General features: G+C 37.0%; 1 protein-coding gene across 4 annotated transcripts in view; it reads right to left on the reverse strand.

Annotated features, from left to right (window-relative positions):
* The window catches only part of enox2 (ecto-NOX disulfide-thiol exchanger 2), a 193,783-nt gene that overhangs the window by 83,864 nt on the left and 85,046 nt on the right, over positions 1 to 24,873 (reverse strand). For all 4 annotated transcript variants that reach the window (XM_023328396.1, XM_023328395.1, XM_023328397.1 and 1 more), the window contains one exon: positions 20,769 to 20,915. In XM_023328396.1, coding sequence (XP_023184164.1) covers positions 20,769 to 20,915 — 147 coding nt within the window. The remainder of the gene's footprint in view (positions 1 to 20,768; positions 20,916 to 24,873) is intronic.

Consider the following 24,873-nt stretch of genomic DNA (forward strand, 5'->3'; position numbering starts at 1 on the left):
GTTTTCTGTCTGCTTTGAAGTTTGAACTGTCAGGAGTGGAGACTATATGTCCCCAAAGAGGGAAAAAAAAGTTGTGTGACTGTCAGTGTTCATGCTAGTCAAAGCTTTCAGAGGACTGTTAGTTTGTAGCCTTAGTGTTGTTGGGTGGGTGGGGATGAATAGACCCTTTTCACAGTGACGTCAGACAATGGCCGCCATAACTCAAAACTGGGTATCTTTACTTCCGGTGTGATTTTGCCTTGGGAACCAAGCTGAAAACTTCCCGCATTCTCATAATCTTAAGGATATAATAAAAGGTAAGTTTAATAATAACAGCATTTAAGTGTTAGATAGCTGTTACTAATCATTGTAAATTCACCATTCTCTATCTGTGTATAAAATAAACAGCCTCCGATCGGAGAGTAAACCACCTAGCAGCAGCTTTAGCCACATTTAGGAAAAATATACTCTCTGTCAGCGCTGTAACGTTTAGAGGTTCACTTTCTGTGTTTTATAAAACAGTGTTTACGTGCTAGATAACCGTTATAAGTCATTGTCAATTTACCATTCTCCAACTGTATTCAAAGGAACCAGCTTCCGATCATGAGTAAACCAGCTAGCAGCAGCTTTAGCCACAGTTAGGAAACATATACACCGCCGCCTGTCAGTGATGTAACGTTTAGAGGTTCATTTTCTGTATTAATGGAAAATAAAAACAAGACAAAAGCCACAAATAACAGTTGGGCTTGACGATATTTCTGTTTTTCCAGCAACAAAATGCGCATCTCCATGCACTGTTCATGTTTCTGTCACTGCTAACTGTCACAGAGTCTCTCCCAAAGACGCAAAGAAGGAATAAAAATAAATACACAAGAAAATATTAATGTGCAATGATTTGGATAAATAACTTTAATCTGATTACTGGATTTGAAATACGAACTCGTTAGATTATTCGTTACCGAAAAAGTGGTCCGATTAAAGGCATTACAAAGCAGCGGCGGCACCGGACATCTCTGCTTATAACAAACAAATCCCTATTTTATGGGATGAGTGGCAACTCCAGTCTATAATTTAATAATCTGATCAAGATTAGAGCCTAAAACGTTATAGTTCAAAAACAGTAAAAAGTTCTGGTTAAGGAACAGTTATGTCACGTAGTTAGCTAGCTAACAAAATTCACTAATGCTAAGCTAACGGTTACGCAAAACAAAAATACCTACCTTCATAGTCAAACAGGTATTGTTCGGTGAAGAATTTGTAGCCTTTGTCTAATTTAGATTTTTTTTGTCAGAGAGAACTGGTTTGCAAATCGTGATATATCTTCAAATCTTATTTTAGGCAAATGTTTTAGAGACTGTGTAAAGATTTATACATCTCTCTCTCTCTCTCTCTCTCTCTCTCTCTCTCTCTCTCTCTCTCTCTCTCTGACAACTTTATCATTACTTACTATGTACACCGGAACTAAGGATACACAGCTTCGAGTCAAAACGGAAGTTGTGTGACGTCATGTGAAAAGGGTCTATTGCTTTAGAGAGGTGTGAGAAATATGGGTGAGTCTTTGGTGGTCATGGTTAATGAACAGCTGAAAATGGCCCAAAGCAAACTGTCAAAGCATTAAAACAGAAAAAGACCACCACAGCTGAGTCTCCTTGCAAATAAAAGAAATGCCCAATGAATCACTTTTAAACAAAAATTTTAACTTGTGGTTAAATATAAGGGAATTTCATTCTAGACATAAATTTAGAAACCAAGGAACCTTTTAATTTCCTTTCTGTGATGACATAAAGAGGTTATAAACAAAGTTTGTTTCAGTTGAAAACATCTGACCTTTCAACATTTTTCTTGATGTTTTTTTTTTTTCAGCTTTTCCCTTTTGCTCATTTCCAGTCCAGTCCTAACCATGGTGTCTAATTGGCCAATATAAACTAAATATAGCAGATCCAAACCATCTCAAGGTTACATATTTAAGAGGAAAAATATTTGCAGAGTGAAGGGGAAAAATGAAGGACGTAAAAACTTTTTCTTAAGAATTAGGTAATTGTATCAGCATGTATGTGAAATCCATTCTCTTGGTTTAGTAAGCTGTGCATTTGACTTTACAACATCATTGGTATCTAAATGCATCAGGGGTTTAAGCTGAGGATGTTGATGTAAACATTACAACAGTAGACCACTTATGGGTCAGGATTTGGTGAACCATAAACGGCTCAACATTTACATATTTTTCTGTGTGTTGTAGCTCCAAATTCTTTGAGAAAAAATTTGGCTGTTTGTGGATTTTTGTTGTAGAGCAAATCTAAAATATTTGGCTGAGCAAATGCAGCTTTGGAAGCTGAAATACCTTGGCAAAATGCTACTTGACACAATATTGCCTGGCCTTTTTAAAGCAGCCAATCGAGGAACACCAAACATCTTCCTTGGCACTGATTGGCTGCACCGCCAAGAAAGGAAATAAGGAAGACTGCAGATTTTAGCTTCTGGAGTAGACCTAAAACAGTTTCCAATGTGCATTAAAGCATAATAAGCCATATACTGTAACTATTAATATAAGAAGCTGTAAGTGTCAAAAATAATCACAGATTTTTACTATTCATGTCCAGTTGTGACTCCTAAACCCCAGAAATACTGGGGCTCCACTCCAAACTATATTTGTTCCAGGATAGCCTATGAGTTGCAAAACTCAACTATGATATTGTACTTTGTGTCATTATGCTTCAGCCATTTTCAATGCCGTCATAAGTCACATAAGATATTTTAAATTAATCTCTTAAACTAAAGGATGATCATTTTTATGTCTAATTTGAAAAGCTTCTTTCTTAAGTTGACAAAACTAGTTCATCCCTCAAGTTTAAGTGGATTTTATGCCTGAATGATTATCATAGTTACATATAGTACTCAAAATGGAAAGATGCAAAGCTGAAAATGAGCAAAAAGGCAGACAAAGGCCAAAGGAAAAAGAAAATCATCAGAAACTTTGACAAACAGTGCTTGAGATCACTGAGGACACTATAAATACATTTGCGTGCTTCAAAGTCGCAACTTATTACGTTATTGCAGTTGAGTGAGCCAGCATGCTGCTGGTGAGCGCTTCACGCTGAAACTCCAGAGACGGGTCTGCCTCCCTGACTCCCAGCACTAACTGTGGGCAAAGGCGTTTGTCTCATATCCTCTTCATCCAACTCGCACACACCCACATGCCCTTCCATTACACAAGCTCTGGGGACTGGAGCAAATTTCACATCAAGTAGTTCGCCTGCCAGACAAGGCTTTCTGTGAATTCCATTAACTAAAAACAGAAGCCTAATTACTTCCTTGAGATCAATAAAAAATGATACAGACACATGCAGAATGCAGCGTAAGGTGGGCAGAGAGGAAATAAGGTAAGAGAGAAGATAAAACTTTTAGGGTGACCGTTGAGTGTATTAATTGTGTCGACTTTAAGGATAAGGAGACAATAGAGGAAAAATGTCTTCATCAGCGGTTTTTGCTTTTACCCACGAGACTCTGGGCTACTTCTGCTGGCAAAAACATCTGCAAAATGTTCAAGTTTGGCCTAAAAACAAGATCAGATGGAGTGTATTTCCACAGTAAAGAAGGAAAAAATGTCCTAGTTTCTCCATGTGACATGACAACTACCACAAACCTGCAAACATCTGCGTAGTTATTAAAAGAACAGGTCCATCATCAAAATATATGACACATCAGCATATATGGATATAACCACCATTCTTTTCAGTCTCAGTTTCCTCTTGGTTACTGAGGAAACCCAATGGGCACTCTGTCACCATGACAACCACTAAGCAGCTCAACCAATCCAAAGACTATAAAGTGAGCAGAAAAAAAGTGATTTTCTCTTTTAATTTGTATGTTTTTGATTTAAAAAAATAGTCGTTTCCTGTCACACTTCATCATAAGATTAAGAAGATTAAGAAAAACACATATCCATTGACTAAATAACAAACTGATTTAAATTATGAGACAATACATTTTCTCAAAATAGAAGAAAACAAAAACAAAAAAAGCAGTTAAAGTTTTAAAACTGCACCTAAAATTATAAAATTGTCATACAACCTTTAGGAAATATTCAGCTTTAGTCAAAAAAAGGAAGTAGAAATGAGCAACTATAACAAAATACGATTCAACCTGCAATTAAGAAGAAGAGGTTTAACATTAAATAAACTTCTTTATTAAATAAAGCTGATTGCGGTTTGCCTTGAAAGACCACCAAATTGGCTCACACCAATTTTTATTTTACCAACATCTTTGGAGTCCCAGCATACATAATTTGTTGTGTGAGGCAAAAATGAAAGTGATGGCAAGAACTATTTGAACTTTAAAAGACTTGAAGCTCGTTATCAAAGATAACTTGTCAAAATATCAGTGGAAACATACAGTAAGCTGCTTATCAGTAATAAGGATTTGATTTGTATTTTGCCACTGATGTATAAGATTAATTATTGACATTTTTCTAACAAAATAGAAATTGAAAACCTTTTCAAAAATAATAGTTCTTTTGTATAATTTTATTATCATCTGATGTTTTGCATTCTTTGTCTATCAGAAATTGGTGAATGAACATTTTGTATCTGTATCTGTCAATTTGTGAATAATTTGGGGTTTAATGGGAAGTAAAAAGAATTGAATTCTTCAGCCACTACACACACAGGCCTGTTCATGTTGGGGTTTTTTACGCTAGCAATACTCATTACTGTATATTCAAAAGGTGTCGACACAAGAACAAATTCTTTTATCTCTGAAAAGTATCTGCTGACCTCAACTGAGCAAATACAGGCAAATATAATGACATGGTGCAAACATTTTCTATAGTTGTTTGAAAAAAAGTGTCTCTAGGTCCAGTTTAAGAACTATAATTATGTTATCTTTTAGTCTTACTGTTGGAAAATTAATTTGGATGGAGTTTGAAGGTACACTAACATATCCGTGTCAACTTCATAATTTGGCATCTTTTGGATTCGTTTACTTTTTAAACTACATTTTCAATAAGGATGTTTTTTTTTTAAGAATTCAGTACTTTGCCAAAAAGCACTGCTGTATAGAAAAGTAAAGTGCACATGCATATGACGATTCCTGATTAAAAGTTTAATGCAGCTATAGTTTAACAAATATTTAGACAAAACACTTAACCCACCTTTACCGTTTGTGTTAATTTATCGATTTAATTTTAATCATTTTCAATTTCCACTGGAACGGAGAATTACAAAACTCATTTTCACAAATTAATGTGGTTCTAACTATAAGCAGAGATTGACAGGAAGAGTGTTAAAGCAGCACATGTTGAAGGCGGTAAAAATAGGCATGAAATAAAATTTTCAATCGTGTTAACAAACAAGCTGATTGCATCTACTCTATATTCCCCCGCTGGATGAGAGTCTCTGGAAAATGAGGTGCGGGCCCTGGATTTGGCCCTGTCCGCCCCGTGACGGCTGAGCCGTTGTCATCTGCAGCAGGTGACAGCATCTTATCAGGAGCTGCAAATTACAACGTGGGAATCTTATCAGCGGCAGCCAATTAGAACCAAGGGAGTAGCAGCGAGAAAATGTCAACAGCTCAGTGAACTTGCCAGGGTTCTTATCGGGCCACGCCTCTTCATCCAGGCAGCTTTCTTTGAGTATGTCATGGCAGTAATGACTGCCAGAGCAATGTTGTGACAAGAAGGGCTGAAGGAATAACAGGGTCTCTAAAGAGCAAGCCTCCCAGAAAGACTCCACACTTCCGGAGAGCTGCCAAATTTTAGCAGGTTTTTGACAGCTGACGACTAAAAAGCAAAGAAATTCTTTCATTTTCAACCTCAGCCGGGTGTGTGTCTAGACTGAACAGCAAAGGTTATAAAAGATGTTAAAAAACTAGACATGTAAAAGTACACATGGGGACACATTTCTGCAGTCCAGCAGAGAAAACAGCAGAAAACTGAGTCACTTATTTAGGAAGATTAAAACGTTTCAACAACTGCAAACTGACCATTATTGATAATATGTTTATATCAATTATATATTGAAAAAAAGATGATAAGTCTACAGGGGCTGCTGCTCCTCTGACAGGACCCACACCCTTTTCTGTTCCCTTGCACCATCTTTACATGATGGTGTAAATACTTTAAGTTGAATTATCTCTATATGAATAAAAACATGATACAGAATCACTGTTCTGCAGCAGGCAAGGTCCTATTACCAGAACAAATACAATGATAATATGTGTTTCTATAAATGTTATACCCATCTGAGTTAATTTGTCATAAATATCAATTTAAAATTTCATTGCCTGGTCTAAGTCATTTTTGCTAAATAACTGTCCTATAGCTGCTTTGCTATACCTTCTTACCACATGAGTTGTGGTACAGTTAATAGAACCACTAATTGTTATTTTTATTACTGAGTTATCTGTATATCCGAATCTTGATAATATCAAACTATATTAAATGTCGGCTGTGATGCTGGTATAAAATTTTGACCTCAATATTCAGCAATAGTTCAGACAATTGAGAGGGAAAGCTATCATGTGATGCCTTTACACTAAGTGTAAAGGTATGAGGTGCAAACAGGCAGATTTAGTTTCCATCATGATTGTTCATAAAATTTAATGGGGATAAAGAATATGTATAGAATGGCCTGGCACTTATGACCGTATGCAGTATTCAAGCAGACAGTCACTCAGGAAAAGTTGAATAAATGAAATTAGCTTTGTTCCTGAGAATCTTTTTCTGTTAATTCTCAACGAATGGGAGGAAGCTGAGGTCATTTCACTGGTTCATTTTTTCCTTTAAGGCACCGTGATTGACTGAAGCTATAACTGCATGAATAGCACAAAACCCTCAGGTATAGAAATGCGTCAGATTCCAGGTGAACAGTCTCGTCACTTGGCTTGCAGCAAAGACTTTCCTGCAACCCTGTGTCACATCCCACACCAGCACAAACTCACAACACCGCCTGTAATGTACGGAAGACAGATCCAGCCAAAATAAGCAACCAATATAGGAATAATTAAATGGACTAATGAGGTAATTAATGTGCCAAATACTGCATAAAAAAATACAAATTCTCCCAACTTATTTGATTAAACTGTGTAACAGATAATATTTATCAAGTTTAACAGCATTCATCTAGAATCACCACTACTATTTAATTTTCCATTTTATTTTCAAACTTTTTGTTGTATTGGAGGCCTCAAACATGGTGCTGGAAAATTATACAAAAAACACGTTTCAAATTTTAAACCTTATCAAGTTCAGATTAAACTAATTAGCTCTACTTATACAATTTAAATAGTTGAGAGGCAACACAGAGCAGGGGAAGGCCAGGAGGCAGTTAGCAGAGCTACCGCTGCTTTGCTGACACTTGAATACTATAAGGGAGCTGTCACATAGTAAAATTAATGCAACGGTTTAATATTTTTAAGTACATTTAAATTACAATAAAAAGTAAAGTTGGAGCTCAAGGATTTGGAAACACTTGCTGAAAGTTTAGGGAAAATGTGTAAAAAGAGAAAATTCTTCACCCCTTTTCTTCAGCTTAATGGACTAAAGAATCTAAATCCCCCCTGATTTAGATCTGGGAACTGAGATAACTTTGGAAAAAGATCAACATATTGTTTGGTGAATCATGTGTTGATTTAGCCTTTTAGACCACTACCCTACTAAAAGACCCGATGAAGGCTCAAATTCATTATCTAAATCTCCTGATACATACGAACATTCATGCCATACACCAACCATAGGTTTTTGGAGAGAAATGGGATCGTCATCATCACAGGTTCTCCACCATGCTTTTTGCCTTTGTTGCTGTCTTTTGGTCAGAGCAGTCAACAACATTCTTAGACATTGTTTAGTTTGACTCAATTTATGTTGAGGACAGCCTAATATGAAACAAGCATTCAAAAGACACTGTTAAAAATCTTCGGTTATGAAAACATGCAAATTAAACAAGTCAGATTAAATACAGTATAGCAACAACACCTACCAATTCAGCTTGAAAGCTAACCCACAGCAGTTCATTTAGCTATGCACATATAACACAATGTCTCCTGTTTTCTCTCATCTCTGTAGTTTCTTCTTTATAGGACAACTGCTGAAATATTTGATGAAGTGCAGCTGTAAGGCAAGCACAAACAACTTTTCTGACAAACAATGCTCTGCACGACCATTGGGGATTAGGCCAAAAAGCTGCAGGGGTGGAGCGCTTCCTTCCAGAGAAAAACAAACAAGTTCCAGTTCTGATTTTACACTGTACAGCTGAAGAATATATCTGAAATATGACAATCCACCTGGCTGTAGAAACCTCTATAGTAAAAGCACATGTGCACAGACCGGTAATAAAAGAGAGCAGGATGACATCGGAGGGGGACCAGACATGCTCATTAAACTGGTGGTAGTCTTAATGTCTTGCAGTGAGAAGCAGCTGGTATGGATCAGTTAACCCTGCTGGAGGCTCCAAGGGAAGGCAGACGGAGAAGGAGAAGAGGAGGTGTTGATCGAAGGAGAGTGGAGCTGCAGGGTGACGGTGATGAATACGCTGCTGAGAGCGCAGTGCCAGTCAGAAAAGAAAAAAAAAAGGAGATCTTTGCAGATTCTACTCTTTTCCACGCTCAGGTTCCTTTTTGTGTTTAGATTCCACTTGAAAACTTAATTTAAACTCCAACTTAAACGCAAATGGCCAAAGTTGCTTTTGATTTCTAAAATTGAAAGAAAAACCTTGTCTGGTTGGGCCAAACAGTCCAGTTCAAACATCTACAAAGGCTAGCAGAAGCGAAATTGAGCTCCATTAGTGGTAGAAACAAAGCTTATCTGCATCAACATGGTAAATAATTCATCAAGTAATTCAACCTATCTGGGTGAGTGCTTCTGCTTTGGTGTTTTAGGGCCACCTCAGACTTGTAGAGATCTGAGAGCTGCTGGTGGCTTGATGAAACATTGTAGATAAAACCTCTCAATAGCTCTTACATTTGTAATTGAACCATCTGAGCCCTTGAATCTTGGTCCAGCCGTTTCCTTTGGAGAACATGCACTCAAGAGGAAATGGCATATTTATTTCAACAGAGGGTGGAGTGGTTTAAAGGAAAACACAAGATTAGAGCCCTTCATTACACATGTATAGGATGCAGTGTAAGTGCCATTTACATGAGATGCTATCGTTCAAGATTCCTACGAACTGGCAAATATTAGATGAAGAAATAATATATTACAAAATATCTAGGTTTTCTATTTCTATGCAAAGAAAAACAAATCATGTCACCAGTTTAAAGATTGCAAAATCTGAGAAAATGCCTAAATTAAAAAAAATGAGAACAAAGACGTGCAGCATTCTAACAGATTCAAAATACTGAAGTGAAAAGTCATAAGACACAAAAAGATAAATTAGCAAGAAAATAATACTCTATAAAAATAAAAATCCTTAGAGAAATTTGAAAAATCTGGCATACAACATCAGCCTCTAACAAGGGGCAGAAAAATGTTTTCCAGATTATTCCTCAACCATAGCTACAGTTTTTTCAGATTGTGTTTATTGTTACCACGGTAATTACTCCCTCATCCCTCCACCCTCACAAACACACAGCAATAGATGACAATAGTTTTCCATCTGGAAGACTTAATCCGAAAACAAATTCATTATTTTTTGAACAGCTAGAAATGGATTAATCCTCACAACCCCACTTGTTCCGACATTGTTGAGACACATTGTAAATGTTTGGGTCTTTCTCCATCAGTACAAACTTGCTGCACTGATGCAGGAATATTGTTTAGCCTGGAAACACAAGCTTTATTTTTGAGTGCTGGAAACTGTTCAAATTTCAGTCACTGACCAATAAATCAGTACGACCCTTGAAATCCTAGAACCCTCGAAACAACCAGGCTGTCGTCATCAGGAAGAAAAAGTAATTCATGAGCCATCGTATTTTTCCCATCTGGTTGGATACCTTGAGTAAGTACAAGTAGGCCGTGCACATCTCTGATCTTTTTCTTTTCATCATGCAAGATGATAAATAAATAAAATGCAACAAACGAAGAGGGCGTATAGCTGGATCTTTAGAGAGCTTTGCCATTAGCTTCAGCTTGAGCCTACAGACAACCAGAGTGCCCTTTTGCCTTGAATTATTTAGTGTTCACATTTGTAGGCTTTGCCAGTTGAGGGGATATAGCGCTAAAATCCCAGACCACTGAAGCATGCAGGAAAGTGGCAGAGAGCATGGCCGCACAATTAAAAGAGAAAATACATACTGGAGATAAGTGATACAACAAGACAAAAGATGAATGGGGATTTAATTTCCTTCCTTGATGATCATCAGGAGAGGAGATCGAGACTATAGGATCAGATAACTCTGCTCCAACTCGGATCAAAGGATCCTTCTATGAGCTGAACAATTTCACCGAGGACACATTGTTCGTGGAGACACATACACAGATTCTGCACTGACTTTATCTCTCCCAGAGCAGCCGCGGAAACAATTGAACTCTTGTAACAGAGAGAGAGAGAGAGTAACCCATGCTGGATAAGAAGAAGAAAGGAGTTGGTAGCACTGTTTCCTTGAAGCAAGGAAGTCCTGAATTCAAATCCAGTCTTCCTGTTTGCATGGTTTCCCCATCCAAGTGTGGGTTCTCTCCAGGTACTCTGGCTTCCTCCCACAGTCCAAAAGCACAATTACTACTCACTCTAAATCACCCTTAGGTGGGAATGTAGCATGGTTGTTTGCCGTGTGTTTGACTGACCTAATATGACCCAATAGTGTGTCATTACTGATTAAATTGAATATTGAATAGTAAAAAGAATCAAATTAATTGGAAAAACAGATTTGACTTTAATTAGATACTGTGTAGCAACACTTTGCAGTAATTAATGCAAACAATCTGTTCTCTGCATTTGCAAACAGTAGCTGGGGTTACTGAAACGTGACATTTTGAAATTTTTACATCTTTTTAACAAAGTTCAAAAAGATTACATTTGGTCTCAGACTTTTAGGAATGTTTTTTTGTTTTTCTACAGCTATTCTTGAACGCCTTTTCCCACATTTGTACCCTAGAACTGTGTCTGATGTTGGGTCTTCTGTCACTGAAGTACGTTTTGCTCCAGGAAGCTTTGGTGGTCTTGAGACTTCATCGTGCTTTGGACAGACTCAAAGTTCTTTGTGCCAAATGCAGCAAAGCAGCCCCCTCCATGTTTCACAGTCGGCTTGGTGTTTTTTTTTTTTTTTTATCTTTACAAGACCAATGTAATCAGTCTACAGGATACTTTCAAAAACTTTGGAGCTTATCAATGAGAATTTTGTTGTAAGGAGAAGAATATGAGGAGAGGAAAGTGAACTGGTGCATAAAGACTACCTATCCTACTGCTACTGTTAGCAGTGGGATGGTATTTAATGTCTCCTCAATGATCTATAAAGAACTGAAAGGTCTTGCTTAAAGACATCAAAGACCTGCTCACTCAGTTCCTGAATTGAACAAGGGAGGGTTAGCCTTTAGTTTCTATCTTCTACAGCTCAAACACATTTCTGTTTAGTACAACTGTGTTGTGCTTTCAATGCAAACGTGTTTCTAATGTGTGTTATCTCTGTTCCTTCGTTTCTTCAAAGCTATTTGAATTACCGTGTATAAATGGTGCTGTTTGGTTTCTTTTAACTGAGGGACTTTGCAGTAGAAATTAAACACTTCCACCACGGCATTAAAAAAAATAAAAAATCACAGTAATTCTCATTTCACACCAAACTCTTTGAGACACCAACCTCTTCATACATCACCCTGACTGTCATCTGTGACAGTTTTAACATTTTTCTGAATTATTTATCTTCCACTGTTTGACTGCTACTTGACTACGAATTACACCACACTACATTGTTTTAGGCTCTAATTCATCATCTTAGAAAAAGAGATCACAGATAAAAAAAAAAAAAGAAATACTGCAGCACATAATGCCAGAAACTTTTTTACTGCACTGTATGAGAACATGAGCCGACATTCAGTTTAGCGAAGTGCATCTCTCTGGTGTTTGGTGCTCCACACAAGAGAAACTCAGTGAAGCTGAAAACCATTTATCACAAGAAGGCCAGAGAGGGAAAGAGACCGGGTATAAACTGCACGCTCTCACAGACCTTATACTGACAAAATAGCTTTGAGAATTTCTAATACAAACCCTGAGAACAGATTTCCCTCATAGTTCTCACCTTTAAAATACCTCCAGCAGATGCCACAACACAACGGCATGGTTTACAACAAGTCACTGTTGTTCCAGTGGTAACGACAATCAGGAGTAAAACTGCCCTTCTTGTGCAACACTGTAATCTTACAGAGAAGCGTACACTCTGTGCATGCAAAATGACAATAAAGTCAGTCTAAGTCTAAGTCTCAGAATGTGTGTGTTTGGCATCATTTCAGACAGTGTCCCACTGAGCCAGGTTTACCTTTTCAGCTGGACAGTCTTGCATTGTTTCTTTGCCAGAGCCACCTGCAGCAGCACAACAACTACCAGTAAATCAGAAAGAGAAAAGCATTCTCTCTCCCTCACAGGACTAATGCCTGCCTTGACGTCCAAACTGTGAAAATGTTTTGTACCGCAGAAAAACTCAGCATATCAATTACAAATACACGCTGAATCACAATGACTGCTAAATGTGATATAATGCTGTAGCAGCTGTCTGGTAAGTATTAAAACAGCCAACCAACACAACTTGCATTCTTATTTTCATCAGCTCAATGACATTAACCTTTCGCCTGCAGAATCAATAGCATTTTTATTCAATCCCCCCTCGCTTGGCTCCCAGGAAAGGTTAATGCATCAGCGATTTGATTGGTGAGAGCACAATTCTCTTATTGCCTGTGAATTGGCATTTGTGTTAAAAGTTTGATCGATTTTGATCAACGCAATGCCGGTATTAAAAATGCTCTGGATAAATCCATACAACAGGCCTCAGGTTCGAAAATACACCTCTGCTCTGATCACTACTCAGCACTTTTTCCTCCCGTCTAACAACCTTGTTACATGAAACCCATTCAAGAAAAGGCCAAATGTTCTGCTTGGTGGAGCTTTATCAAGCGGTTATTTGTTACGGCACAGAAATGGAGCCAGACTTCAGTGGCAGCAGTCTTTATGTTGAACATATTATACATTTTATATATATATATATATATATATATATATATATATATATATATATATATATATGGTGCTCTACGTGTCAAATTACAATAAGTAAAGAACTTACAAAGTGGTTATTTAAATGTATCAATTTATTTAAGAAAATGGAAATTAATACAGAAATACTTTTCATACAGAATTAAATATACTGTATATAGAATTAATTGATTTTATTTTAGAAATTATATGCAATTATTGCATAATTTAATTAATTTTTTCATGTCCCTGTGCTGAAGTACATCATGAATAAATTAAAATCTTCGATTTCACCGATCAAAATCAGTGGGCGGGACTAAGACAGCTAATATAGAGACCCTGGCATCTGATTGGCTTCTTCCAAGTTTGCAATGACTCTGGGTCAATTTGGAAAATGAAGCCTGAATTGTGGAACACAAAATATTTGATTAAATCTTGACATGAATAATTGAGGCACCAATAATTAATTCCATGTTAATAAATTATTTCTGTATTTCTATTTTTTTTAAATGCCACATTTAAATAATTATTTAATAGTTTATTCATTGTAAGATGAAGAAACTTCATCCAGTAATTTCATAAAATTCCAGCAGTGACAAAAAAGCCCATCAAGATAAATCCCACATTAAGGTAAATGCTTTAAATAAAACAATAACTGAAACATTTTACGATTTATAATTTACTTCTTCTTAAGTTAAGAGTTTCAAGAAACTTAAATAATAATCAGTGACTTTCACACACACAAGTCCATGTTATTTAGCCTCAGGACAGTAGGCTGGATGAGGATCCATATTTATCTGGGATTCACCAGGTTTCTATTTAACAGCATCTATATGCCAACTAGCTGTCTGTAAATGATGTGGGTAGTAAAATAGGTTTCTCCTAATACCAAAAACATTAAAATGTGGAGTCACCCAGTAAAAGTTTAACACTAAAAATGAGCTTCTTAACCTAATGCATAAATTTAGAAGGTGAATGCTCCTACAGTGGTGCGGATGTTGTAAAAGGTCTGGAAACCTTCTTGGTGTCTTTGATTAAACAGATTTTTATGACAGGAAAACTGCCGGGAAACAGAAATAATCACTGAGCCTTACAGCCAAATCAACACAGACACAATTCACCAAACACAAAAACAACCATTTTTTCCAAAGCCATCAGGCTTCCAGGCATAAATTCAGATGCCTGGTTCCTGGGTTGACCTGAAGAGACCTGAAGAGAACCAAGGACTCTGGGTGATTTAGGAGGAATATGTGATGACAGGTGGTCAAAAATCTTTCTGTCTGTAACCACTAACTTTCTGAAAAGTTAAAGCAGAAGACTACACTGACTTACTGGCAAACTTACAGTGTGAAGTAATGAAAGCAGAAGTGTGCAAAACTGTATCACCTTTGCTGAAAAATATATATTTTTTTAATGTCAGATTTTTTAACCTTTTGGGGAAATGTTCTCAAATTAATGGTTGGATTCTTCTAAAACTTTCACTGTGAGATTCTAAAACTGCAAAAAATAAAATAAATAAATAAATAAATACAAAATGTTACTTTGAAACTTTTGACACATCTTTACCAGGGGTGTCAATAAATGTAATATGCAGGGTATATTGCAGCCTTCTGTCCACATCCAATCCCCTCCGCCCACCAAAAGGAAATGTGTTTGCACTCTCTTTGACCTATCAAGGGCTGCATGGATACAGAAAGTTAGCAGACGAGTGCTGCAGGCAAGGTTTATGTGCAGTGAGTAAAAACACCTCATTACTGTAGTTGACAGAACCTCCCAGAGCTTCGGACTCTCCTTGCTCTCACCTGAAAAATAAATACCACTCTCCAATCCAAGCAACTTACTTCATAACAAGTTATAACTTCAAAAATGTTTTAATTTCTGCCTTATGCTTCTCTGGATGCAAAGTTTGTTTATAAAGGCAAAAGTGAAGATTGGTGTGGGCTTGCAAGGATCCTGCTAATTTAAATTCATCGAAGGGGGGGGGGGGATATTGCCTCTTAAAAAATTGTGCATCATTTCAAAATCTCATTCCGTTTACTGCCTGCAGCTCAAACACAGCAGGACTTGAGGGGGAAATGGCCGTCTCTAGCTGCGTTGAGAAAGTGACAAAAATAACAGAGAACAGAGTAGGGAAATCTCTGCAGCCCCAAGGCCCCACTTATTATGAATTAATAAAAGACAAGCACACAGAGGCACACTGAGTGTCCACAAACAGAGAGGATAAAGGGCAAAGATGGTGGTCAAGTACCTCGCCTCTTTGTTTAGAGGGAAAAAAACGCATAAAAATGTAATGCTTGATTAAAAGAAAGTGTTAATATTCATGAATTTGATATTAAAGGACTGAGACAGTTAAGCACAGCCCTTCCAGTCTTGCAATCACTTAAATTCTAAGGAACTATTTTTTTCTCCCTGAACTTAAAGTATAATTAGTTACACTGAGTGTCGAGTGAGTGTCTATTTTAAGGCTCTGTGAACAGAATATGAACTCTGCTTCAAACGTTTGAGACGTTTTGTTAGTTTACAGCAGCTGACAGCTCATCATTTCATATAGTGTCGAACAAAAATGATTATATCCAGTGAGCTTTTTGATTTTGTCACATCAGATCCAAAAACTTTAGTGTATTTTATATATATTTTTTGTCATTCTTTATGTGAAAAACATAGTAGTAGTGCACATTTGTGAAGTTAGAGGAGAATGACTCATGGTCTACATGGTTCTTCAAGCTGGAAGTCTTTTGAAGTATGTTTCTATCAGCTTTGCACCTCTAGGGACTCAAATCTCTGTCACTTCTTTGTAAAACTCGGAATCTCTGTCACATTAGATGGAGAATAACCACACACATATGTTCAAGTCTTGCCAAAGAACTTTCCATAAAATTTGGTCTCGACTTTTTTGGTTCATTTTTAACACGATTATAATTAATCTAGCCACTTTGCTGCTTGCTAGAATGAGATTCTGTGAGTAAATTTTACCCAGAGGCTTTTCTTGTACACGTTTGCCATGTTTCCTTGTTGCAAACTACATAAATGCATGAAAGGTTAATTTTGACAATCATGTATTCTTGCAGCTATTTATTTAAAAAATTTAAAACCCATGTATAAACTTTGCTTCCAGCTTTGTGCTGCTCTGTCAGTAAAAACGTTGGTGGACATCAATAAATAATCAGGCAAAAAGGATGAAAATCAACCTTTGAAGATCATATCAGTTTGTTTTTTAAATCTCTTAAATTAGTTACCTGGAGCCTCAATGGCTGTAAATATGCACAAAAGATTTACAGGCGCAGTAATGTTGCAAAGAGAGAAGAGAGAAAAACAAAAAAACAATCCATAACTGTTCCTTAATGGCACTTGGTCAATCGGGTTGTTAATGAGGGGTTGAAGCACCTGACTGAGACCAAAGACAATCAGGAGCTCGACAGAATCTAAAATTATAAGAGAGTAAAGTCCTCACATTGATTTGCTTTAGACCTTGACAGACCTTGCAGTACTTCAAAGGTTTCAAGGAAGCATCAACAGACCCTCTGATTATGGCAGGTCAAGTCAAAGAAATTTGTAATTAAACTTCATCACAGAGACGTCACAGATATGAGGCTTAGATCACGGAGCACAGCGAAGTCAAATACTGCTAAAGCTTCTGCATTTAAGTAGAAATCATAAAGAGGACCATAATAATAAATATGACACCACAGGCTTGAGGGCTGCAAGTATTGTTTTGTTAAACTGCTTCTGACCTTCTAACCTGATAATTACATCAAAATGAGAAAATTAAAGGAAGCAGAAATAAATTGCTGTCTAACACAAATCCAGCAACGATCTGACATTCCTGATTGACCTCTACATCTTCACTGTGAAAGAGGAAATAATTACAATAATTGTCTCATATTCATGCAACTGACCACTGACCTGGTAAAAATAGAGAAAGATCCAGGGAACCGAATCTATCTATTCATCCATGCATCTATCTATCCATGCATCAGTCCCATTTTAAAACCATCCATCCACTTATCTTTGCATCCATTCTTTTATTTCAGTATGGCTTAAACAATTAATCAGCTTTATCGTGATGAATCAATTATTGAAATAATCACCAACTAATTTATTAATCGATTAATTGTAGTACAGACTAAAAAAGGCCAGTTGCTAAAAGAACACCACAGAGCAGCAATAAAAACTGTACAAAAATAAAAAACTGTACAAAACTGTACAAAAATATGAACATTTTGAAAAGAAATTTTTTTTCTTTAAATCTGTTCAACCCACCACTCCTCAAGTGGCAGATTTAGCTTCACCTGGTTCAGATTCTGTAAAAATAAAATTTCAGATTAAGCACCTTTTCTTTCTAATTGTTAATAACTTAATCCAAAAATTCACGGATTAATCTGCAAATGATTAGGTGTTTACAATCGAAATGCTGCTTTGGCATTTTAGGCAATACACGTTTATTTCTTTTTTTAAAAATAAATTGAATAATTTATTTATTTGTGTCTTTTAATATATTTCCAATATTGTCAAAAAAGATTTAAGTGGTAAAATGAGAAATCTGCAGAATGTGGTTATATCTGATTAATTGATTAACCATCTGAATCATCAATAACTAAAATAATGGATAGTTGTAGCTCTCCATCCATCCATCCATCCATCCAGTCAGTTGTGGAGTTGACAGGTCCAGGAGGGGAACCAATGCATCCATTTTCTTAACAGCATTCTGGGTCAGCCTCAGGTTTTCCTCACAGCAGAATGTGATTAGGCGCGCCTTTACTCTCGTTCAAAATGAGCCTAAAACTGATGTTGTGTATACACTGCTTTTAAAAGACACAAAATTAGAAAAGCATGGTTGTGATGCTCAATAACTTCAAAGTGTTACTTTCTGAAGGACTACAGTGTGTTTGGTTGGTTACATGTGTCCTCTGGTACAGTTTAATCTCCAATCCAAAGGTACAAATTCTACAAACTGGTACACAGTCTTATTAGCGTTTTGGATATTCTCACAGCCATCACACGGTACCCCATCACAGCAGAAGAAAGCAAAAATATTCTCAATTTCAGCAACAATAATGGCAGAGAAAATCCTGCACTGGTGGCACTGACAGTCATTTAGAGTCACACTAATGATGTGATAGCAAGCTGTCAGAGCCGCAGAGGGCAACTGCTCATATATAAATCACAGCATTGAATGGAGACCATAATTCCCAACACTTAAACTGATCTGTCTCTTCACAAAATGTATCTATAGCGGTTACAATGATGTTTTCTTTTTTATGAAACACAGCAGGCACTTCAAGTTATTTCCCATGAAGCTCCTCAAATACTTGTTTTTCATAAGAATGAGTCAAATTGTCATAAAAAAACAACCTTATGAACAGACATCATAATTTATCGTCCTACATCTAATCTTTTCTTTGCTATTTAAGTAAAAAGCCTTGCAAAAGTACTCGCCTCTGTTTCATCTGGAAGCACTTCTCCACTTGGTTTTAGCAATCACATAATTATCAATTCAGAGTTTAATTGTGTGTAATTTAGTCACATTATGAATACATCTTTACTGTGAGGGACTCAAGAGGTTTTATAGAGAACATTAATGAACAAACAGCACCATAAAGGTCAATGCACACTGCGAACAAGACAAAGGTAATGTTTTGGAGAGGTTAAGGAAGGGTGAGGTAGCAAAACAATGTCTCAAGCTGTGACAGACCAAGCAAGGAGAACATTATTCAGAGAAGCAGACAAGATTCACCATGGTAACCTTGTAGGAGCTGCAGCAATCCGAAGCTCTGGTGGGGCAATTTGCCATCTTTTAGTCCTGCACTCCACAAATCTGACCTTTAAACAAGATTGAAAACAAGAAAGCTACTATTGCAAGAAAGCCACAGAAAAGTCCTGTTTGTGGTTTGCTAGAAGCCATTTAGAGGGGGACAGCAAGCATTTTTTTTATCAGCAGGAACAGGGAAAGTGGACAGAATTGTTGGGAAGATGGATGGAGCTAAAGACAGGTAATCCTGGTAGAAAACCTGTTAGAGGCTACAAAAGAGTTGAGACTGGTGTGAAGGTTTGCCTTCCAGCAGGGTACCCAAACATACAGACACAATCTGATGAAACTCAACCACTTTTGAAAAGAAGCACTAGCAACAATATCGTCTCTACACCTGCAAGTTTGTAGAGACATAGGCTAAAATGCAGTGGTAAATACAGTAATAGAACATTTTACAAAATATTGACGGACTACAAATGCTACCACACTTTTTAGAGTTTCACATGTGAAAATGTTCAAAATTTTGTAAAATCTTTCTTCCACCTCATAACTGCACAGGTCTTGGTTTGCCCATCTTGTAAAGTTACAATTAAATCCACTAAAAAACAGCAACCTGTTATAAATGTCTGTGACTGCTAAATCTTTTCATGGCTACAAAGGCAGAGATTTTGGTCTACAAATGTACTAGAACTCGCTGAAACATACTACTTTAACTCTAAAAAGTAACCATTGGTACATTGATTCAAACATTAAAAACAAATGCACGCCATCATTCACATGTTTGTATTTGTAAAAATGATAAATATGGAATATTTTTTCATTTCACTTCACGGTTATGCAATAAAATCCAGATAAATACACTGATGTCTGTAGCTGCAACATAATTAAATATGATACATTTGATGGGCATGCTATATCTCTAATGAAACAAAAAACATATTTCATATTCCTAACAAACAGAGAATACAGAAAAGATGCGGTACACATGAGCATCATTCGTTCCAATCATAATTAATAGTTTTACCATCAGCCATGATAGTTACAGCAACAGTAAACCTGTATCAGTGAATTAAAATCAAATAGCTATCAATTCATGAACTTATCCAAGTAAAGACGAGAAGAAATGATAAAAAGTTGATTAGGTTTTTTTTTTTTCTAATTGCACGTTATTAAGCCAGACCAATTATCATGGCCACAGAAGCAGAGAACATGGCACGCCACCTCCCTGTCTGAGGGGCTTTCTTCTGTCTACTTATAAAGCAATTAATTAGTCAGAACTTCTTTAATTCTTTAATTAGAAAGTCCTTCTTTAATTTGACACATTACCATGCGACCAGCCACTTACTCAAATGACTGTTTAATTATAGTGAACTCGCATAAACACATGGACACGTACATCTTCTCGCTGCGCCACTCCCTGGGTGACGAGTCGAGTGTTTTGTGTGGGAGAACCGAGGGCGTGCAGGAGCTTGTGACTGGCAGGCAGTGTTGTCACGGTAACAGACATCCAGACAAAAATACCCACGTACACACACATAATCTCAAAGGAGCAGTTTTCCTGCAGCAGCTGCATGACCCCTAAACAGGCCAGACAACTGGAGCCTCAGGACATGGCAAGGTAATAGGAAACAGCAAAGACTAAAAAATAAGCCACTTTTTGTCCATACTGCCACCCAATAATAGGATTATGCCACAATTCCCATTTAAGGTACTGAATGTTGGTAGAAAAGAAGGTAGAAAATAGCAAGGTATGAAAGCTAGATGAGGTAAAAAAAAAAACTCTCCCGAGCGAACAGAACAGTCCTCCAGTTGAGTTTTTAGACACTTGGGTTGAAATTCGACATGGCTTAGGACAAAATGATGAGGATTTAAGAACATGCTGTAATCCTGCTGCTGTAGAGGAATACTTGAGAGGGAGTAGTCGGTACCTGGAGGGAGGCTGGCTCTCTTTCTCTTTTTGCCGTTTTCAGCAGTGTTATCCAAGGGAGCGCACTCAGTCCCAAGTGGACCACTAGAACCGTTGAACTGAAGAGGATCGTTGTTGGTTGCTGGATCGAAGGGCAGAGCGTTGAGTCCTGAAAGACAGACAAGAAAAAAATAAGAATTGATTCATTACTTATTGCAACAGGCTTAGTCCAGACTTCTGGTTCTAGTCTACTCTGCATTTCCAGAACCAGAACTAAACATGAAGAAGGAGCATTCTGTTTTATTTTTAGCTCCACTAATCTGGAAAAAAAACTCCAGAAAACAAAACTGCTGAAAAACCAAGTTCCTTTAAATCAAAGCTAAAAACCCATTTGTTTACAGCTGATTTTGGTTAATAACTGTTTTTTTGCTGAAATGTGCTATATAAATAAATGTAAATTGATTTGAGTCTGTATTGAAATTAGTGTATTTCTAAAAACAACAATGGAAACACTTATTTTGCATCACACCACTCATATGATCAAAAACCAGCTGTTACTACAGGCAGAAAAGATGAATACAATGACAGGAAGTGATAGGATGATGATGGAGTGGAGTGATGATGGAGTGTTTTCTAATGACTTAGTACGTGAACAAATTTATTACTGTGTGATTTTAATTGCATTTCTTATTAGATGGAAACAACGCAATTGCGAATTTGTTTTTTTTTTGCAAAATATCGACACGGTTTTGCACACATTTGTAATGAAAAATAATAATTTTTGTGCTATTGTCAGCACAAAACATCTCAAGGATGCTTCCTTTATGAAACCTAGAAGTCAGGCTCAAAAGGACCAAAACTGTACAAAAAAAAGCATGAAATCACAAAAAATAAAATAACCGGCAACTACAAAATGGGCATAAAGAAGTTATTCGTTTAGGAGGTCCTAAATCCTGGTCCTCATGGTCCATTATCTGGGATGTTTTAGATGTTTCTTCGCTCCAGCACACCCGAATCTAATAACTGTTCTTCCCCCTCTGCATGCAATGAAGTTCCACAGCAGACCGTTAATGGCCTGTTCATTTAAATGAGGTGTGCGGCCACAGGGAAACAACTAAAAGGACGGCAGAATTTCAGGATCAGCTTTGGGAATCACTGCAATACGTAAAAGGCCTCTTAGAAAAATATAAGTTCCAGCATAGCAGTAATTTATCTTTTATAAGCAGAAATCCATTAAAAGATCATGACTCAGGTCAGTAAAGAACAGACCAAACTGACTCTCTTAAAAATTTTTGGGATAAAGTCGGCAGTATGGGTATTTAAAAACACTTAAAATGTTTCCATGTAAAAGCGCTGATATTTGAATAATCTATTGTATACAGAAATTTCACTTTCATAAAACCAACATTTCTTGCTCATTCAACTGTAAACTGTGCATACGTTAAATGATGTTTTATTAAGCATAAAGTATAAATTAATATTTATCACACTGTCCAAAATACAAACATAAGACAATGAGCATACATGAAAAAACAGTTAACTTTCCTGAGTCTTTTTTTTCTAGTTAAATTGTGTTTTCTGTCTAATGTCTCACTTTTTCCTGTCAGAGCAGAGCAGAATCCTAGAAAGATTCAGTTTACATTCATGAAAAATTTATTACATTTCTTTGTGCTCAAATTTATTTTCCCTCTGTGGCACAAATGAGCAGGAGATCCAGACTCCTGCAGCTTCAGCAGAGCTCTAAAAATAGCCATATTAATGTGGTTTCCATGTAGCAACAACCCAAATGAGACGGTGTCATCTGTTTTTACGCTTTATGACTTCAATCAGCCAGAAGCAAGACTGACTAACAATTAAGTTACACAAAGCAAATAAAACAAGAAATTAAGCTGCAAACTATTAAGTTTCTATTTCAAATGTTATCAAACTTTCAAGCTGCTGTCAACAAATATGTTCTCTTGTGTGTTCATATTTATTTAATCTCACATAAAGTTTTACAGAGACTTGCAGGATTATTTATATTCCTTGGACTTTAAATATTGTGATATTAGAACTAAAGACTTCAAGATATTTATTGACAGTCATTTCAACACAGACAGTTGCTTTGATTCAAGCTCTGGTTGTATGTTTAGGGTCGTTGTCCTGCTGAAACATGAACCTCCGCCCCAGTCTTAAGACTTCACCAGCTTCTTAAAAGTTTCCTTCCACGATTATCTTCTATTTGGCTCCATTTGTTGTCATTGTAATTAATGAAGAGAGATAGCAATAAAAACAGCAGCAATAGCATCTACTGTAGGTTTCAACAGGCAATGCATAAATTCATTATAAAAATTAAATGATTTTGACCTTAAAAATGTTGAAATCATATAAAACAAAAACAAATTTGCACACCGGTGAAGCTGCATTTTATTTATGGGCATCAGAGTAAAGTGGGCTGAACAAGAAGGCTTGCCACAATATTCTAATTTTTGTATGTATAAATGTTTGAAAACATTCCCACATTGCATTTATAATAAATTACATGAAAGTTTGTGGTGCAACATGGAAAAATGTGGAATGATTCAGTGGGTATGAATACTTTGATTACCATTTTGCCTCACAGTCACCTTATGGGAGAAGCTGAAGATTTGCTTGCATATAGTGATAAGAACATGAGACATAAGGGATTCAAATACTTTGAATGTGTGGGTGGCAGATCTGTGGGTCTGCATTTGCTGCAGACTCAGTTTAAATGGATCTCCTGTCTGGGCTCTCACACATCTCGCCAGTCGATCTCTACCGAAAATCCATCTGTCACGCTTATTTACAGATGACCGTCAATCCTCTAGAGTGAAACAAATCCATTACTCAGGCAATGTTAACTCTGTCACCAATAAACAGATACGGCTTACATTAAGGGAGACAGCTCTCAGTCACTAAAGGCAGGAAGAAGTTCCCAGGAAAAGAGCAGAAGAGAAGCAGTGGAAAGATTGAGACAACACTGAACAGCTGGTAGGGAAATACCACTCAGCTTCAGGGGATAATGTCCTATTACAGGTCATGAAGGACAAAATGTTCACTTCTGCTCCCACTGGAAGGCATACCCAAAAATTTCCTGGATTTTTCTCCCTTAGGAATATAACTTTATGAATGTGGCACCGAGGTTGTATAAAGAATTAAGAAAGACATTTCCTGTAATTTAAAACTAAATCTACTTGAGTTTATGTGACCAGAAAATCTTGAGTGAAATCCAAGATCTCATCTGGCTCTTAAGTAACCACAGTAATTCAGTGTGAAGATTGGACACAGAGGAAATGAAACATTTTAATCATCAGCCTGACGCTCAGTTCTGCGAGTTTCAGCTGAACCGAGCGTCCATTCCTGCCCCGTACGTGTCTTTAGAACAGAACGCTTTCAGCACAGGCGTGTAAACCTGCATATTAACAACGTCTTTGCAGGGTCATTGCCCCCGTCTCTCCTGCTACTCATGTATCTGCTGGCTGATGAATGGCCTGTTTAAATTTCAACATCTGGCCAGGAGGGAGGAGCAATGTCAGCGAGTATCACTCCCTGGGGGAGGAAGAACATAAATACCAGGAGGCAGGGTGGAGACAGGAGGAGCCCGAACAGAGTGGCTGCAGAATAAATTAAGGCAATGAAACTGCTAAATGGAGACAAACTTTATGTGGTGAAAATGCAATCACAGAAATGTGGCAAATTATTGTGACCCACTCATATCAAGGACACATTAATAACATGCAGCACTAATGATGGAGAGCCAGGCGAGCACAGGCACATTAAAATACACGGTAAAAGTCAGTGGGTCATTAACTCGGCATATGACCACCTTGGAGTTCAATCAGAGTCTGTACTGTGTATTCCCTTGCAGAATGAGGGACAATGTGATGTTCCAATTTAATGCATTTCATTGTTAAGGTACACTGATGGCGCACCAAGTTGCATTTTGTTCCCTTCAGGTGTACCTACACACAAAAACACAATCAGATATTTGTAACTCCATGTCCATTAGCCTAGAAACAGGCTGAAATAGGACTAGATTTTATTTTGCAACGTCAGCATGTGACATACAGTATCTCCCAGCAGGAACGGTGGAAGAACAAAAATAAAAATAAAAATATCTTTTTTGA

The sequence above is a fragment of the Xiphophorus maculatus genome, chromosome 23 (assembly GCF_002775205.1).
Source record: "Xiphophorus maculatus strain JP 163 A chromosome 23, X_maculatus-5.0-male, whole genome shotgun sequence".
NCBI classification, from domain to species: domain Eukaryota; kingdom Metazoa; phylum Chordata; class Actinopteri; order Cyprinodontiformes; family Poeciliidae; genus Xiphophorus; species Xiphophorus maculatus.